The following is a 19,262-nucleotide window of genomic DNA, read 5'->3' on the forward strand; positions in this document are numbered from 1 at the left end:
TTTTCACCCTTCCATCTCTTCCATCCCTGACTCTCTAGCAGTCCTCTGAATCTCCTCTGTCCTCAGGTGGCGAGGGTGTCCATCAGCGAGTTGGCACCCTCCAGAGACAGAGGGGAAGTGACCCGCCTGACGCCCACCATGGAACACAACAGCTACGTCTACGACACCCGCAACTCCCGTAGCTTCGCCCAGATGACCCGGGAGGCGCTGCCGAGGGCGGAGCACTACCGGGACATCATCCAGGGGAAGCACGCTTGTCGGCCGACCTTGGAGGAACTCCACGAGGCCAGGTTCCTGGAGAAGGTAAGGTCTGGGATTGGATTATTGCATTATTTTAGCTGAAATAGCTATGGCCAGTGTAATTGCTTGCCTAACCAGTTCAATGATGAGAAAACTCGTTAGTAAGTAGTTGGATTGCTCTGCAGTCAACCGAGGTTCCCTTAATCGTTGGGCATGGAAGAACTCCTTGTAATAAGTTCGTAACAAGGTAGAGCGTGAGGCTGTGTTGATCTTGTATGAGTTTAGCTGGAGAAGATGAGGGTTTGGAGTAAAGGTATACCAGAAGATCGGTGGTTCAAAAGTGTAGCCTTTTGATTGTTCGAAACCTGACCCAGGTGCCCTCAAAATTTGATCATTAGTTTAGTAATAAATGGTCCTGATTAAGAAATAGGTGATTGTAGTTGACATTAAAGCTTTACATCACAACGATCTTAAAACCTCTCTTTATTTACTTACATAAATAATAAATACTTTCTTTCATATCGAATATTGGGTTTAAATAGTCCTTTAAATATTTTGTGGAGGTAGTTAGGACATCGATTTTTCGCAGGCTCGTAATCCCTTACAACTAAATTAGACATTTAGTTGAAAACTTTTAGGCAACAGTAACTCATAGACTATGAAATAAACACTACTAGCTGTACCTGCGGGCTTTGCCCCGTTTTACTTCATAGGTGAGCTCGTTCGCATGGCTAAATCACGTCCTGGTTGAAGTTCGTTCGCTATGCTCACTCACCTTCAGGTTGGAGCTCGTTCGCTGCGCTCACTTGCCTTCAGGTTAGCTCGTTGGCTATGCTAACTCGCCTCCAGGTTGAAGTTCATTCGCTACGCTCATTCACCTTTTGGTTGCAAATTAGCTGTTGTCATAAAAAAAAATAATACTGCTGCACCCTGTTTGTAATCCTTGTAACTTTAATGCTATTGAACATCATAGAACAGAACCAACTTGTTTAATTGAAACAGCTGTCAAGATTCATTAATTCCATTTAAATATGAGTACTCATAAGGTTAACATGAGAAACTCCAGAGCCACTGGGGCGGAGCCCGAGAGTCTGATCAGAATAAAAACAACTTAGTTTTCCTATTTAATGCCTAAAGAATCAGTGTACCAAATTTCAGCCTCCTAGGTAAATGGGAAGTGGGAGAATTAGTGATGAGTGAGTCAGTCGAGTCAGTGAGGGCTTTGCCTTTTAGGGTGTTTTTTTAAAAACTTGCATCTTTATTTATGTAAAAACCGCAATAGATAGAAATATGCAGTTTGCGGGAATCATCTATTGAAGTAGGGGGCCCAATTGTTTTGAATTCAACGTTACATTCACATTCCCCCCCTTTCCCCCCTGCCCCCAACTTATTTTTTTTAAATAGCAAGGTACCCCTTGTGACATATCGAATGAAAGAGCATGAAAAAAGAAAATGTTTGATGAAAAAAAATTAAAAATCGGTTTATAAATTTGCGAGATATTTCCCCCCCCTTCCCCGGAACTTGATTATTTTTTTAATAGCAAAGTACCCCTTGTGACATGTCAAATAAAAGAGCATGAAAAAAGAAAATTTTTGGTGGAAAAAAATTTAAAATCGGCTCATGAATTTGTGAGATAATCCCCCCCTTTTTCCCCTACCCATAACTTGTTTTTTAATAGCAAGGTACCCGCCCTTGTGACATATCAAATGAAAAATAAATTTCACCAAAAATTTTCTTTTTTCATGCTCTTTCATTTGATATGTCACAAGGGGTACTTTGCTTTAAAAAAAAATCAAGTTCCGTGGAAGGGGGGGGGGGGAAATATCTTGCAAATTTATGAACCGATTTTTAATTTTTTTTTCATCAAACATTTTCTTTTTTTATGCTCTTTCATTTGATATGTCACAAGCGGTACCTTGCTATTTAAAAAAAATAAGTTGGGGGCAGGGGGGGAAAGGGGGGGAATGTGAATGTAACGTTGAATTCAAAACAATTGGGCCCCCTACTTCAATAGATGATTCCCGCAAACTGCATATTTCTATCTATTGCGGTTTTTACATAAATAAAGATGCAAGTTTTTAAAAAAACACCCTGTATATAGATAACATTGGCTGAAACTTAGAATATGGAAAATAGGCTACCCAAATAGACAAACAAAATGTTTTGGGTGTGGTTATGGCTGCTAAGAACTATACAAAATAGTAGATTATTACTTGTGGATGAAGCAATTTTAATGTATGTGATAAGGGGTAATTGTATGTAATTATTTATTTATGGTTTCAACCACTGTAAATAGAGTACGTTGCAGCCGGTTGAGCTCTATGCCCAGAAGTAGCAGTTTGGCCCTACCCAATCTAAAACATTATAATACAGTGTAAATCTAACTTTAGGAGGATTCTAAAACACCCATCCTCGGAATTGCTGTCTTGGTTAATAAAGCTAATTGTAAAAGGTTTTCTACCACAAGGAAATACGATAAAAAATAGGACTGTTGAACAGGTTGAATGTTGGATAAACAACGATTGCAAGTCAGGAAAGTGCAATATTTTAACACCACTTAACTAGAACAGCACCATAGATAAAAGGAGTATAGAACCTAGATATTATATTAACGCATATACTGTAGGCATATACAACTGTAACATATATACAAAATGTTCATACCGTAATATATTTCAATTGGGCACTTAAATTTCCACTAGACCATACATGCAATCAAAATTAAAATGGTAACAGCTAAAATTCAAACAATGGAAAGAACATGTGTATAAGCCTAGGTGTTATTGCTAGTTTTTTTTTATGTTTTGTATTGGCTACTTGGCAGTGATATACTTTATTTTCTCCTCATCTAATATTATGCAGTTAAACGAGAAGGATCCGTACTGTTTTTTTGTCGGACGTTTTGTTAAACAGTTACAACGGCTCCGATTCGCACAAACTGACTTACAAAACGCCTTTTATACTTTTTAGTAGCCATTTTATAAACAAGTCAGTTTATTACCAATAAAACAAACTTATAAACATGCTATTTTCATTGTTGGGATTGACAGCTGTTTCAAGACAAACAGGAAATCAGCATGTATACTTTTGCACCATTCCTTTTTGAAAAACGATATTACAATTTTTTTATAGCAAGGATCAAGAAAATTCACGAAATCCGTTTTGAATCTCGTACTGTCGGGAGCGGTCGTCTGAGCATTTAACGGACCGCGACGTTATCACTACTCTGTTTGTATTGTTATCGTTTGGTGACTTCGGAAGTGAAATCAGCAATCGTGTTTGTTTTGATTAAACAAGTTATCTCTAAGAAGCGGATCTTTTCTCGCAGTTCATAGTATTGTTAGTTTAGCTACGATTGTGGAGTGAGAATCCAGTGTAACGTTCAAAAGCACTGATCATTTCCAGAACAATTTTCTCCAATGTCGTTATGTTATCCTAAAGTTGTACTGTACTAAATCCATCTCTATTTATCATTGTGTGTCTGCACACATAGCAAACACCTACTAAACATGTTTGTAGTCCCGTTTCGATGCCATATTGCCTTCAAAGTTATGAGGTGGAGCATTTCTGCCTTTGAAAATAATACTGATTGGTCTCCATGACAAGAAAAATATAGGTATTTTTGCATGTTCTTTGGTTGCTTTCCTCAAAATCCGTTTTACACACTCATTTAGGGTTTACTCGGTGAAGTAACTAGTTTTGTGTGAATTTTAAGTTTATTTGGTCTAATTTTGAATTACGAAAAGACAGACTGAAACCTTTTTTTGTAGATACAATACTTATAGTACTTATATTACTCAGAGTATACTTAAAGGTCTGGCGTTTTTAGTAGTTTTGTCTTTCTTTCTTTCATTGATATTATGACAACGCCTTTGTACAAACCTGACATTGTAACATAGTTTTCTCGAGATAAGAAGTTGAAATTATGTAAAACTAAATAAACTTGTAGTGTGATAAGATTGCTTTCGGTGTCGGAAAGTGTTTTGCCTAGGATTATCTTCTTATGTTGTCCCACATAATGAAGACATGTGTGAAATAACAAGGAAACATGTTATAAAATATTTTACCGGTGTGTTTTTTACTTTATTTATAGACTTGTGTGGCAATAATGTGCTTCAATTTTTTTTTATTTAGCCATTGTTGTAGTGAGGATTGTCCTTACTTTCATTGTTGTAAAGGTTCACATATTTTTGATCAGGTGTTACATGTTGCCTTCTCATCAAAATCATACATCCACTCTTTGTAACCATTGATGTGTGTAGGCCTACTAACTACTAGCTTTTGTTTCAATATCCGTGAATCAGTTCGTTACGTGAGAATTAATAGTCTAGGCCAATTAACCATTTGGCAACTCATGGAATAGTTATATATAGTTGCAAGAAAGGTGTATTCTAGTCTACGGTGTACTACTTAGCCGTAATCTACGATTTTGTGATTTGGATTATACAAATACTGATCTTGAACAAATATCAGAACTTAAACTTCCCAAAATATTTTTGTTTGAACTTGCCACTTTCTACAAGAAAACCCAATAAAAATATTAAATTGTCACATTTTCTGAAAGGGGTGGCAGCCAACCCTTCAGGTAAATACAAAATTTTCCATAAACTAGTTACCCTAACCAAAAATCAGTTCGGTCTGAAAATGTACTATACACCAAAATAATTTTTGCAAACTATTTTTTATTTGAGTATGTTTTCTGCAGTCAAAAATGTAGACGAGGTAATAAAATTTTTAATTTTAGTTTAGGCTAACTTATAACTGCATCGTGTACATTTTTAAAGCAAATATTTTAAAAATAGTTCTATTATTAGGGATGATTGCGTATGCGGAATCACTGTGTCGCGAAGGTCCAGTCCGCATAGTGAGTGGACCAGATTGAAGCGTTTTGCATTCAGGATGGGTCCAGGCTATTGGCCAATGAGACAATTGGCCTTGCTCAACCAGTCCCACATTGGGCTGCTAGACAGAGTGACTCGAAAACAAAAATATCTCCCTCAGCACACTCTTGGACTGCCAAGATTCTCCTAATTAATTTGTCTCCAAAATCCATCGGGAAAAATGTGTCCCTCAATCCATCCTTACACTATCAAAACCCATCCACTAACTAATTTGTCTCCAAAATCCATCGTGAAATATTTTCCCTCGACCCATCCTTACACTATCCCATCCACCCCCCATGACCCATCCTCTAATTTATTTGTCCCCAAAATCCAACGTGAAAAATATCTCCCTTAACCCATCCTTACACTATCAAAACTCATCCACTAAATAATTTGTCTCCACAATCCAACGTGAAAAATGTCTCCATTAACCAATCCTTACACTATCAAGACCCATCCACTAATTAATTTGTCTCCAAAATCCATCGTGAGAAATGTCTCCACCAACCCATCCTTACACTATCAAAATTCATCCACTAATTAATTTGTCTCCAAAATCCATCGTGAAAAATATCTCCCTCAACCCATCCTCACACCATCAAAACTCATCCATTAATAATTGGTCTCCAAAATACAGTGAGAAAAATATCTCCATGAACATTTCCTTACACTATTAAAACTCATCCACAATTTAATTTGTCTCCAAAATCCAAAATGAAAAATGTCTCCATCAACCAATCCTTACACTATCAAAATTTATCCAATGATTAATTTGTCTCCAAAATCCATCGTGAAAAATGTCTTCCCCAACCCATCCTTACACTACCAAGACTCATTTACTAATTAATTTGTCTGCAAAATCCATTGTGAAAATATCTCCCTCGGCCTATCCTTACACTATCAAGATTCATTTACTAATTAATTTGTCCCCAAAATCCATTGTGAAAATATCTCCCTCAACCTATCCTTACACTATCAAGATTCATTTACTAATTAATTTGTCCCCAAAATCCATTGTGAAAATATCTCCCTCAACCTATCCTTACACTATCAAGATTCATTTACTAATTAATTTGTCCCCAAAATCCATTGTGAAAATATCTCCCTCAACCTATCCTTACACTATCAAGACTCATTTACTAATTAATTTGTCCCCAAAATCCATTGTGAAAATATCTCCCTCAACCTATCCTTACACTATCAAGACTCATTTACTAATTAATTTGTCCCCAAAATCCATTGTGAAAATATCTCCCTCGACCTATCCTTACAATACCAGCAAACTCAGCTGATCAAAATCCATCCACTATCTCCACTTGTCTCCAAAATCCATCGATGAAACAAAAATGTCCCCCTAAAACCATCCTTAAGGGCCACCAATCCAATTGTCTTCGGAATGCATCGGGAAAACAAACAATATCGTTTTACTATGTCTATTTTGGATTATTTTTGTGGTGTCTATTTTAATTTCGTCCTGGGGGGAATTGGAACTGAATACGTCAAGACAAAATGTCGTACATAAGTTATGGCATAAGTTATTTAGCCTATAATATTTTTGTGGATGAATAAACGGTCAATGTTGAATTACGTTAAGCATATTATATTACTGTATGTACAAATCACATATTCAAATATTTTTTGTCACTGAGCTCGGGAGCCAAAACACATCACCTATTAGACAACTATCGGAATACTGGATATTATTTAAAAATATATAGATCTACCATCTAGTAGAGAAAAAAACGTGCAATTCATTAATCAACACAATTAAGAATTGTTAAAACTAGATTACGATATCCCTGTAACTTTCGTTGGGGGTTGATTTAAAATACCGAATAATGATAAAACATTGGAATCGGCGATGAATGTTGAGTCAATTCTAGTTTTTTAGAAGAACATTTTACAAGTAATAAAATCGATAAAGATATATTTAAAAATGTTATATAAATCTTTAGATTTATTAATTTATACATTTATACATTTCAATTAATTCAGTTTGTATAAAGTTAGTCAAACACCAACTCTTTAGTAGAGAAGCTAAAGAAATATATCTTTACATTTACAAATAACTTTCTTTGTAGTTCACAAAATGTTAGCACCATAATTTTTATTGAAGAAGAATTGACTAGTTCATTGAGTTACTTCAAGATCAAGTGCTTTTAATTGAGCTGCCACTAAATTCGGAGGAAAACAACGTATAAGTTTAAAAGAACTACTATTGCAAACAAGATATAACTCATTCATAGCTTAGCCATTTTAAAATAGATCATATGACCTAAGATACCACGGTTTCGGTTATCTTTTGTCTAATGGGGCTTTAAGTGGTCTGGTTGTATTTCTCTAAGTGCAAACAACACTGCTTTAGTGTAAATGCACTTAAAAATACACTGTGATAATGAAATTTACATGACACCTGTCCCTCTATCTGATACATGATAAGAATGAGATCCTTGTTAAAATATGACACGGGAAGTTATCTTATCTAAATGTTTATTTAATTTATATAATTGCAACAAAATCTTTATCTTGAGACAATTGTTCCAATGTCAGTTGTAAGTTAACGTAATTTTACGGTGTTTTAGTACAAACTTGCAACAAGTATGATACAATCTGCAAATAGTTGGCGAAAGAGCAAAACTCATAAAGTATGTTTGTATATGCTTTATATCAAAAGTATTGTAATGTTAATGAAACAAAATTTGAGTTTTTCTTGACTGTTTTTTTTTTTTTTTTTTTTTTACTTAGTGTTGTAATTTTTCACTCATGTACAGAAATAACGAGTTTTTATTGAAATTCAATTTTCTTTACCAGTATTTCATGCAATAAAAATATTGATACAGATGTATAAAATATGAAAAGGTACTTCATTTTACAATAAATTACTCTTTTCAGTTTGGTTGGGAAACAAACTGACATTTGTTTAACAAAGGAAATATTATTTTACAACACACACTGATGCTCAATTGAACGAGGCTATTTTCCATCCCAAAACTGTCTTCAACCCTTAATAATAAACCATAATGTGGTTTAAAGTCAATGCTAGATGAATTACATAGGATTGCGATATTGACCTCACAGTAAAAAAAATTAGTGAAGCCTGTCACTAAATTAGGAACAAATAATAAAACAGATTTAGTAAGAATTTAAGAAAGTAGTACGGTATTTATTAATTATTGAAGTTATTGAATTATTTAAATCATATTCAATATCTGTCAAAAAAGTTAAATTCGTTTAGGTTTGCAATAAGTGTAATTAGTAATACAGCATCAATGGAGTGATGTAAAATGGTATACCACGCCTACATCGAATCAATAATTAGGTATGGAATAGTACTTTGGGGCTGTCAGCCCTAAACTAAAATTCTTTTTAACGCTCGACAATCAATAGTGAGGACTATGGCTCGAGTTAAAAGAAGAAAAAGCTGCAGATCTTTATTTAAAGATATTGGTATCTTAACACTAAATCTTTACATAATTGAGATTGTTAAACTAATCATTAATGATATTACAATTTTTGATGACTGTAAATTCAACCATACCTTTCCAACACGACATCAGAACAAATTGAAATTTCCTCGGCATAGGCTTTCATTCTATGAAAACTCTCCAAAATACATGGCAGTAAAAGTTTATAATAAATTGTACAGCATAATTCCAACAACAATAATTAATTCTAAACAATAATTCCAAGAACTTAGCCCTTACATCTTTACACAAACTTCTCCTACAAAAACCATACTACACTGTAGAAGAGTTTTTTAATGATACTTTGTAAAATGATAGGCTGAATGATAAGGTCTTTCCTGGTTATTTATGAGATATTTTACTTCTGTCAACTTTATTAGTTTTAGTTTATATTGTGACGACACTCCAATCTTTTGTACCTTGTGCATTATAAGATGTGATGAGTTAAAACAAGAAAAAAATCTAAGACAGCCTTTTAGCAATCAAGTATAACTAAGGCCTAATAAATATTTAAGTAGGATTTTCTTAAATATTTTATCTCGTTGACAATTTTTACGCCTTTTATAAAACTGGCTAAGCCCTGACTTTGTCAATGCTTGTCTCGATACTAGAATTTTTATGAAGTTTCCCAATAAACTGCTACGATAGTTTCTTGGTTCAATTGGTCAAACTTGCATGAAACACCTAAAATTTACCATGTAACAAACAAACTATATCATATATGGAGGAAATAAATTAAATGATTGAAAGAATGATCGGCGACGGAAGAACGAGCATAAGCGCGGGTTGTAAACATGATAGAATGATTGGATGATGGGATAACTAGGCTTAAATATAGCGGCGGGCTTTTGACAACTATTGAATGGACACGCAGCATTAAGATCTTTAAACAGCTGTTAAAATGGTTCAAAATAGCCTACCTTGGTGAGAAATACGTCACTGGGACCTAAACAACAAATTTGTACCATTTTGCGACCAAGTCAGGGCCGAGGGTTGAAAAAACAATTGTGGCCTGTGTGATGAGCACGGTTATCAATACCATGTAGTTGAAGGAACACAATTATATCTAAATACAAATCGCCCCAACATAAAATGATCCAACGCGAATTTAATTGCATTAAACAAACAAACCAAAGAGGTAAACAGTACCTTTTCAAAGTGAAATTTTCTTTTCCTAAAAGACGCCCGACAAAGTGGGTTTCCTTGCACTGATAGATAGAAAGCCATACTACAGTAATCATTCTACTTACTTATGTATTATAATCTGTGCAAGGAAGCCCACTTTGTCGGGTGACTGTAGGAAAATAATTATTTGTATTGGTTCTTTCAACCATTTGTTTTATTTCTTCCATGCATTATTTTTTTTACAAACCAACATAGGCTATACTGGTAGTTTTTTAAACCCCTTTATTACTGTATTAAAATGATTTTACAACTAATAAGTAGATTTTCTATTTCAATAACACTATTAGTATTACTGCAGCTAAATAATACCGGCGCCCAGATGAGCGTTGCTCTCTGTTATAGGCCAGCGTTTAAGCATCAAATCAATTGCCATCTCATTAATATTAATTGAGTAGGAAATTGTATTTACACACTGTTATAGGATGCTTTACAACAATATATTTTCTTTTCGGTAAGCAAAAGTTGGTTCCGAATTTCAGAGCGTTCTTTGTAAATACAATTAGTCTAATAGTATAGTTGTCAATACGAAATAGAGAACTCCGCTAGTAAAAGTTGTACTGCATGGATTCTAAAATATTAAGAGACTATTAGGCAATTTTAAGCGTTTATACGTTTTAGTTTTCTCCAACCACGCGGGTGGCTTCGATATAGGCTATACGACTGGATTTAACACAATTTAAGATAGTTGACAATAACACTATTTTTATCCACTCGTTTGTCCAGCGATAATGTAAGACAATATTTAAACACTAATCTCATTCTGCTTCTACGATATGACAACGGGATGGAAATAGTATATTTTCATCACTAGGGCGTAAAGTGAATATGTCAGACTCGAGCTCAGACCAAGCCGAAGCCAAGGATGGAAAATGGGCGAGTGTTGAAAAGACACATTTTGCCCGTGTAATGGAACTGCATTTTTCGCCTACTATTGTTCAATCATGACGAAAATATATGTCATGTAAAGATCACATCAAAAAACGACTTCCAACTTTTTTTCAATTTTGCTAATGCAAAAAATCTAGGGTCTAGGTCTTACATGAGACCTACGGTAATAGCTACTTCCGTAGTCCTATATGGAAAATTTGCTAATACCCGATGCTTGAAACTGAACAGTTTGTAATATAAATAGTCTGTATGTAGATACTTACACGTAACCTAAGACATAATTTTTACCAGTAAACAAAGACGCGAAAGGGGTGTTTATTGCGCTTCAGTTAAAACGTTTAGCTTATTGACCGTTTAGTTGCGTAACTAAGCTGGTAGGTGGTCATCCCACGGTTGGTCGCACACATACATGTGTACGAGCAAATAACTGTGGTGACAGTTAATGTGCTGATAACCGAGCAAATATCCATGGCTTGTGATGGAACAAGATCTAAACTAATCTCTTAAATGCACTGTAATTACCAGCTAGGGTATTACAAGTGATTTGTCGGTTAAAGTATTCCATTTTAAGTTCAAACCACACAAGGTAGTAATAGTTAAGTACTAAAGTGCATTTTTGTATGCATGCAACTTTTGCCCACACATACAAAAGTGTTAAGTATTAATATTAGTAAAATATTGAATAATTGAATATGTCATTGCAAAATGTGTACCGGACAAGAAAGCGAGATAATAAAACGTTTTAAAAATGAATTGTAATTTAAACTTTAACAACAATAAACTGTAGACATAAAGCTTGGTTAATGAATTTTGACTTGTTACTAAATTGAAAACTAATAAAGAAAACGAATCTATCTATATCTTCTATAATATTAAAACGAAACAGTGTTTTTTATTTCACGATTCTGAATCAACCACTCGACGGATTTTCATGATAATTGTGTTGAAAGAAATATCATTTTGAGAACTAGGGAATGTCGAAGCCATAATTTTAGTTTAGGGTCCCAGTTTTTTTAGAAATTAAGTTTTAATTTTTAGGCATGTCTCTTGATTGTCCAAAATGCCTAAGATACCTGATAACCTACCTAACAGTGGGCTTGTGGTCGATGAGGACGCGGTCGCAGTCATGTTGTTTTATCAGTGATTGGCAAAGGAAGCATCCCAGATTGGCCTCATCCTCGCATTATCCACTCGGCGATTGGACTTAAGTCAGATGGATGGTGGGTGACGATTGTCCACTCAAGGGCGATCATCTGATCCTTCCTTTGTCTATAGTACCCGCCAAATTTTACAACACCCGCCAAAATCAACTCCTATTCGTAATCGGTTGAATTTGGTGGTTCACGGTTTTATAGATTCGATGATGATTAAATTATTTTTACGTAAAGTATTTCTTTACGCTCGCAAGGGTTCTAAAAATGTTATTCGTTTTGTATAATTACTGTTTTACATTTTCATCTTGACGACTACAGTAGTAATTTTGTCTACAGTTGTCATATATAACTGGGGTTTCGCTCACTAAAAGTAGTATTTTCCCCTAAAAATACGAGCGTGCATATCTACAATTTTAAACTTATAAATAGAAAAATATTTATTTTAACGTGTAAAAGCCTGCCTGTATCTCCATAAAAAAATATTCATCGGCGGACGTTAATCCACACAAGGGAGTATCGCATCCACAGATCATGCCTATAAAATATCCACAATTCGTGACCTCCTAGTAGTAAGTAGACCTGTATTACAGGACGACGCCACCGTACCAGTCCTTTACTTAAGACGACACAATTGTTTACGTATTTAAGCTGACTGCGAATTCAGATCTACAATTTGAGTAATGATAAGTGATAACCAGCAGTGTAGCTTTGGTACTAAGATCGGGATGTTCCCATAGCCAGGACCATCTATCAAGTCAAATAATCAAGGAATGCTGGGTCAAATTTCAAACAATCTAAAAACTGAAGTTCCACATGTCCTGATTAACTCTTTGATTCGTCTGCGGATTAGGCTGAACTGGAACGGACTGAATCACAATTGGATTGAAACCGTGTGTTCCAAAACAGTTCATATCGTAGTGTAGTGGTATGACGGAAGTGTAGGAAGATTATGGTCATTGCCACAACTAGTCGCGTACCCACTCAGACGAGCGTCTATCCCACACCCTTACACCATATCCGGAAAAGTACAAAAGTTGCAAAAACAGTTGTACACAAATTAATTTACAATACAGAACAAAAAGGTTTGTTCTTAATGAATAAAAGCATCTACGTTTAGGTAGTCTAAATAGTATCAAAAATTAAATTTTAGTAAGCGTTAAGGTCATTTACCAAATAATAATATAGGCATATGGTACATCAAAATGAAGCTTAGATAGTGTATGCTAAAATTATTAATAAGTTCATTCACAATGTTTTACACTGATACTGAAGTGCTATAAGAGATAACATTTGCACTCCACAAAAACTGTGCAGTTTATTTATACAAAAACCAAAACAATGGTCATTCACTACAACTATATTTCCGATTATACTCAAGATAAGATTATAGCTTTATACTTTAGGCAAAAAGAAAACAGGTCAGATTTAACTTATATACTAATTCAACCAAGAAAGGTGAAGAACCAACAAACAAGTAGTTAATAATTTCAGACCTGCTTGTACAAACGAGGTCAAGAAAAGAGTATTTAAGTTTAGAATTTTAGTTTCCATTGTAAAACTAAAGCCATATTGATTTTTTTCTTTTGACGATTATCATGAACTGTCTAGTTTTTACAATAAATCATTTAATTTCATTCATTATTATGTTAATGATGTTCCTCAAAATGACAAATAATACATAACGTTTTCACATAGAACAAATAAAGTTAATTAATCTAACATAACAAAAATCTCTTAGGCCTACCACAATTAGTATTGTAAATAAATAGATTAATATTCGTTATTTTATGCTACAGGCAAAAAGAAGACAGAGCAATTACAGTATTATCGGCAAAGCTGACCAGAAAAAAGGAAAGGTTATCAAATTTGGATGGATTGAAGGAGTTTATGTAAGTATCAACTTGAGTTTCGTTTCCAACTGTTATGGAACAAAAAGTTTACGAAGTCTCAATGAAGATTACAAAAGGAAAACATATCAAGCCTTGTTTGTCTTTAAACTAGTCTTGGACTCAGGAATTTTGCCTATAACAAATCCCATAGGTGTTTTTACAGTAGGAACTTTGTGCCAAAATGTTTTGTTTCAAACACAATGCAAGGCACATTATAGTTTTCTCCAGAAATTGTCTTACAAGGTATTTTTAATAGGCACCTGCCTCTACTATTGAGTGAATGTTTACTTATACTTTAATTTATCAACAACTAATCCTAAAAATCGTCTTAACCATAAAGTTTACCTTCTTAATAATAATTTAGACCATACACAGAGTTATCTTTAAATGCTTGTGTTAAGCATATTTTTTCTCATTGTCCCTTACAGTACATAGATCCATAGATACTGAAATGGTTTTAACGTTATTCAATTGGGTTCACAAGTCACATAAAATTAAGTATTTTACTTAAAAGTACCACTAAGGTTTTTGTATTATTTTGATCATTACAATCACCATGTACTATAGTGAAATGTATAATTAAATTTAAAAGTTCAACTAGGTCAATATATAATAAGTTATTTTAATCCACAAGGGCTTTCAGAAACTATGTTTCCATCTTCAGGCTGTGTTTAAACTGATACATAAAGTAAATGTTTACAATAATAAAATAATTTAAAGTAAAGTTAAAACAGATGATGAAGAGGATATTGGAAAAATATATGAAAAAATAATCTTTTGAAATTTGGATATATTACAGTGTTTTTCTTGTTGTTATTATTTTAAGTAATTCCGTGTTCATAATTGGGCCGTCTTCTTTTATTTTAATGAACTTTTAAATTTAATTATACATTTCACTATTCATTGCCAATATCTCCAATATAAGTTACCATATACTATGTTATTTGATTTTTTTTATCCAAACCGTAGGTGTAATATATCTACTTTTACTACTGCGCCCACTCAAACCCAATTCAATTTTTGTCCTCACCACTTCAAAATTCTCTGTCCTGCACTATGTCAAATTCTTCTCCAAATCTCCTCTTGTATTTAACGATACTTGACATATTATAAAACTAGAATTATTTATGGAGAAACGTTTAGTTGTGAATATAGAACAATAGAATATGACAGTAAAATTCCCTAAAGCCGGGTTTTCCTAGGCACGAAAGTGGAGAGCGGAGAGAGGAACACGGAGAGTGGACTCCACTTGTCTTAGGTAATTTAATGTTACTGTTTTTCTAGAAGCGGAGTGGAACACCACGTTAATCTCTTTTCCGCTATCCGCGTTCCTCTCTCCGCTCTCCGCTTCCGCGCCTAGGAAAACCCAGCTTAATATAAAAAATATGTCAGTTTCAAAGTTCCTGAGAAGGTCATATTAAAATACATTTTCAGATGAGATGCCTCCTAAACATCTGGGGAGTTATGCTGTTCCTTCGGTTGTCTTGGGTAATAGGGCAAGCAGGAGTAGGTAAGTTTATTTGCAAAAATCATAACTATAATTTCCTTAAAGTTTTATTAATGCATAACTTATTTCATTAGACAAGCAATTATTAGGCACATGTTCTAAAACGTTAATAGTACAGTAGTCAGTGTCTTTGTATTTCACTTTTCAATAACTTATAAAACTTTCAATAGAACTTAGAATTTTTGTTTTACATCAAAGGACTGTAAAATGTGATCAGGCAAGGCAGGTATATCTACTTATGCAAGTCTGTGGTTAACCACAATGTAAGGAGCTTTGATCATGTGACAGCCTCCTGTATCATCGTGGGAAACCTGATTAAAGCTCAGTCGACAAGTTATTGTTGATTACATGGAAAATATAAATGGATAAATTATGTCATATGAGTGTTTAACTAAAAATATTTCATATTTTGAATACAAACTAGTTAGATACTCCTATTTTGTCATTAACATTTTGATGGATAACGTAACAAGGTAGCTTTGAAGCAAAACCTAGTGATGTAGCAGTTGTTAGTAACAGTTACTTGTACCAGTCTCACTTCCACTTGAGTCACCTCCATTTACAGAAAACTCCATAGTGTTTACCTTCCTTGTATTTGTAACAGTTGTCAGTTACTTGTACCAGTCTCACTTGAGGCTACATTCTTTTGCAGACATGCCCAATGTGTTTACTTACCCTTTACCCTGTATTTGTAACAGTTACTTTTACCAGTCTCACTTGAGCCACCTTCTTTGGAGACATGCTTATTGTGTGTACCTACCCTGTATTTGTAACAGTTACTTTGTACCAGTCTCACTTGAGCTACATTCTTTTGCAGACATGCCCATTGTGTTACTTACACTGTATTTGTAACAGTTACTTTGTACCAGTCTCACTTGAGATACATTCTTTTGCAGACATGCCCATTGTGTTACTTACACTGTATTTGTAACAGTTACTTTTACCAGTCTCACTTGAGCTACATTCTTTTGCAGACATGCCCATTGTGTTTACTTACACTGTATTTGTAACAGTTACTTTTACCAGTCTTACTTGAGCCTCATTCTTTTACAGACATGCTCAATGTTTTTACTAACCCTGTATATTTGTTACAGTTACTTTTCCCAGTTTCACTTGAGCCACATTCTTTTACAGACATGCTCATTGTGTTTACTTACACTGTATTTGTAACAGCTAATTTGTACCAGTCTCACTTGAGCCACCTACTTTTGCAGACATGCCCATTGTGTTTACTTACCCTGTATTTGTAACAGTTACTTTTTCCAGTCTCACTTGCTCCACCTTATTTTGCAGACATGTCCATTGTGTTCACCTACCCTGTATTTGTAACAGTTACTTGTACCAGTCTCACTTGAGCCACCTACTTTTGCAGACATGCCCATTGTGTTTACTTACACTGTATTTGTAACAGTTACTTTGCACAAGTCTCACTTGCTCCACCTTATTTTGCAGACATGTCCATTGTGTTCACCTACCCTGTATTTGTAACAGTTACTTGTACCAGTCTCACTTGAGCCACCTACTTTTGCAGACATGCCCATTGTGTTTACTTACCCTGTATTTGTAACAGTTACTTTTTCCAGTCTCACTTGCTCCACCTTATTTTGCAGACATGTCCATTGTGTTCACCTACCCTGTATTTGTAACAGTTACTTGTACCAGTCTCACTTGAGCCACCTACTTTTGCAGACATGCCCATTGTGTTTACTTACCCTGTATTTGTAACAGTTACTTTTTCCAGTCTCACTTGCTCCACCTTATTTTGCAGACATGTCCATTGTGTTCACCTACCCTGTATTTGTAACAGTTACTTTGTACCAGTCTCACTTGAGCCACCTACTTTTGCAGACATGCCCATTGTGTTTACTTACCCTGTATTTGTAACAGTTACTTTGCACAAGTCTCACTTGAGCTACATTCTTTTGCAGACATAACCATTGCGTTCACATACCCTGTGTTTGTAACAGTTACTTTTACCAGTCTCGCTTGAGCCACCTTCTTTTGCAGACATGCTCAATGTTTTTACTTACCCTGTATTTGTAACAGTTACTTTCCCAGTTTCACTTGAGCCACATTCTTTTGCAGACATGCTCATTCGGCTCATTGTGTGTAACTACCCTATAACAGTTACTTGTTCCAGTCTCACTTGGGCTACATTCTTTTGCAGACATAACCATTGTGTTCACCTACCCCATATTTTTAACAGTTTCTGTTTAACTTGCGGTGTAGGGGTGAATTTTTCAAAGTGGGAATGCTCGCCATTGTGAACTGACTAACAGTTCATGGTATCACTGGGAATCCAAGAACATAACTATTCTCACCCCTCTACACCACTGGTTTTCACTTGAAACTATTATCCTGTTTTTAATACCATATACAGTGAGTTTTCTTTTGTGATTTTCCAGCTTTGGCTGTTTGTATACTATTTTTGTTTGCGTTTTAGGCACTTCCTCAACTGAGGATGGGTGTAGATTCCAGATTCCGAAACTTGTAAATTGTGTAATACTACTAACAGTGATATCCACAGAGATCCCTTCAATAACTTGTTCGTACCAGTTTCTTGAGTGAAGGTGGTTCTAGGGTGGGGAGTAGCTGTCATATGTTTGGCCAACATAGTCACTCTGTTCACCACATTGTCAATGTCAGCTGTCAGCACCAACGGGCTGATTGAAGGAGGTACCCTAAACAACCAAGAGCCTGCACAGCTTTTTTTGCTTTTATCAATGAGTTTCATGGCTGTGAATTTTGCACTAAGTTATTTTAATTTTTTTTGCATACATGTTTTCAGTGTGAAGAGTAAACCATAGGTTTATTTTTGAGTGTGACAGCTTTACTATTATCAACACACACACTACACAGTGTTATTTGCATTACTCGCTTTTTCCACATTTTATTTTCACTATCGCAGTTTTTACGCTTTTTTGCTAGTATTTTGGATACAATTTCCATCTCTAAAATATACCATAAACCTTAAAATGACTGAACATTGGCTAAGCTATTAAGCTTTTAACATTTGATGTTACTATTGACAATATGTTTGCGTTTTCACACTCCTGGCGCTCAATTGACCAGCGATTGCGATTGCCCTAACTGCAGGGTCAGTTACAAAGCACAATGATTGCAATGATTGCAGGGGCTGTGACGCATGTGCATGGATGTTTCAGTTCAGGGTGTCTCGGTGATCTTGTTTGCCAATACTGTAACTCTCGTCACGGCAATTTCCATGTCTGCCGTAAGCACTAACGGAGAGATAGAAGCAGGTCGGTAACTCTACACTAAGACATACAATGGCCTCTAGTGGCTTTTCTCTAAATCTAACTCATGGTGGAGGGGTTTTACATGGTAAGGAGTTAATAATTTGATAAAATAACTACCAATGCTGTACTATATTTGATAAATACTGTCATTTTTCTGATGTAGGATCGCATAGAAAGATTATTTAAACTCAATAATTAGTGTTTAAAAATCAACGTGTGGATAATTTTTTTCTGGGCTTTTGTTTCATAGCAAAATTCCCTTATATAAGCTTTTACCGTATGTCTCATGGTCTTGACCCGTTAGATTTACTATTTCATTTTGAGTCCCCAGAGGCCAAAAATACCATCCCTTCAAATTCATAGTTTCCGTTGACATGATAACTCGAGCAAAAATTATCTGATTTTGATTCAATTTGGTAATAAACGTGTAAACCAACATCTATTCAAACTAGTTTGCGAACTATCATGATCGGACAATGGTAACAGGAGTTTATGATGGAGGTTTCTATCTACAATTAATTTAATTCATAAAAATTGGTTTTTATAACTTATTTTAACCATACAAATTTTGTAATTTATTTCTTAACCATTTTGTAGAGCTTAAAAAAACAAATAATTTATTCTTTTATAAGTGGTTGTAGTTTGCTCTTTTATGAACATATTTTTATCAAATTTTGAAAATTTATATATTATGGTGATTACAAATCAAATAGACAAACTGTATATTGAATTAAATACAAACTGTCTATTTTCAGTAAAAACACTTTGTTAATTATTATCTTCCCTATAGCAGC

The 19,262-nt window shown here is 34.6% G+C and overlaps 1 protein-coding gene across 3 annotated transcripts in view; it reads left to right on the forward strand.

Moving 5' to 3' along the window:
• LOC129003165 (bumetanide-sensitive sodium-(potassium)-chloride cotransporter-like) overlaps window positions 1-19,262 on the forward strand; it is a 49,626-nt gene that overhangs the window by 6,568 nt on the left and 23,796 nt on the right. For 2 of the 3 annotated variants that reach the window (XM_054431427.1, XM_054431428.1), the window contains exons 2-5: window positions 67-303; window positions 13,612-13,704; window positions 15,139-15,214; window positions 18,376-18,471. In XM_054431427.1, coding sequence (XP_054287402.1) covers window positions 67-303; window positions 13,612-13,704; window positions 15,139-15,214; window positions 18,376-18,471 — 502 coding nt within the window. Of the gene's footprint in view, window positions 1-66; window positions 304-13,611; window positions 13,705-15,138; window positions 15,215-17,791; window positions 17,888-18,375; window positions 18,472-19,262 lie in introns of all 3 variants that reach the window. The other variant, XM_054431426.1, reaches the window with a different exon arrangement.

This window comes from Macrosteles quadrilineatus, unplaced genomic scaffold, assembly GCF_028750875.1.
Source record: "Macrosteles quadrilineatus isolate MER2022 unplaced genomic scaffold, UCM_ALF_1.0 Scaffold_9__3_contigs__length_116548681, whole genome shotgun sequence".
Lineage (NCBI taxonomy): Eukaryota > Metazoa > Arthropoda > Insecta > Hemiptera > Cicadellidae > Macrosteles > Macrosteles quadrilineatus.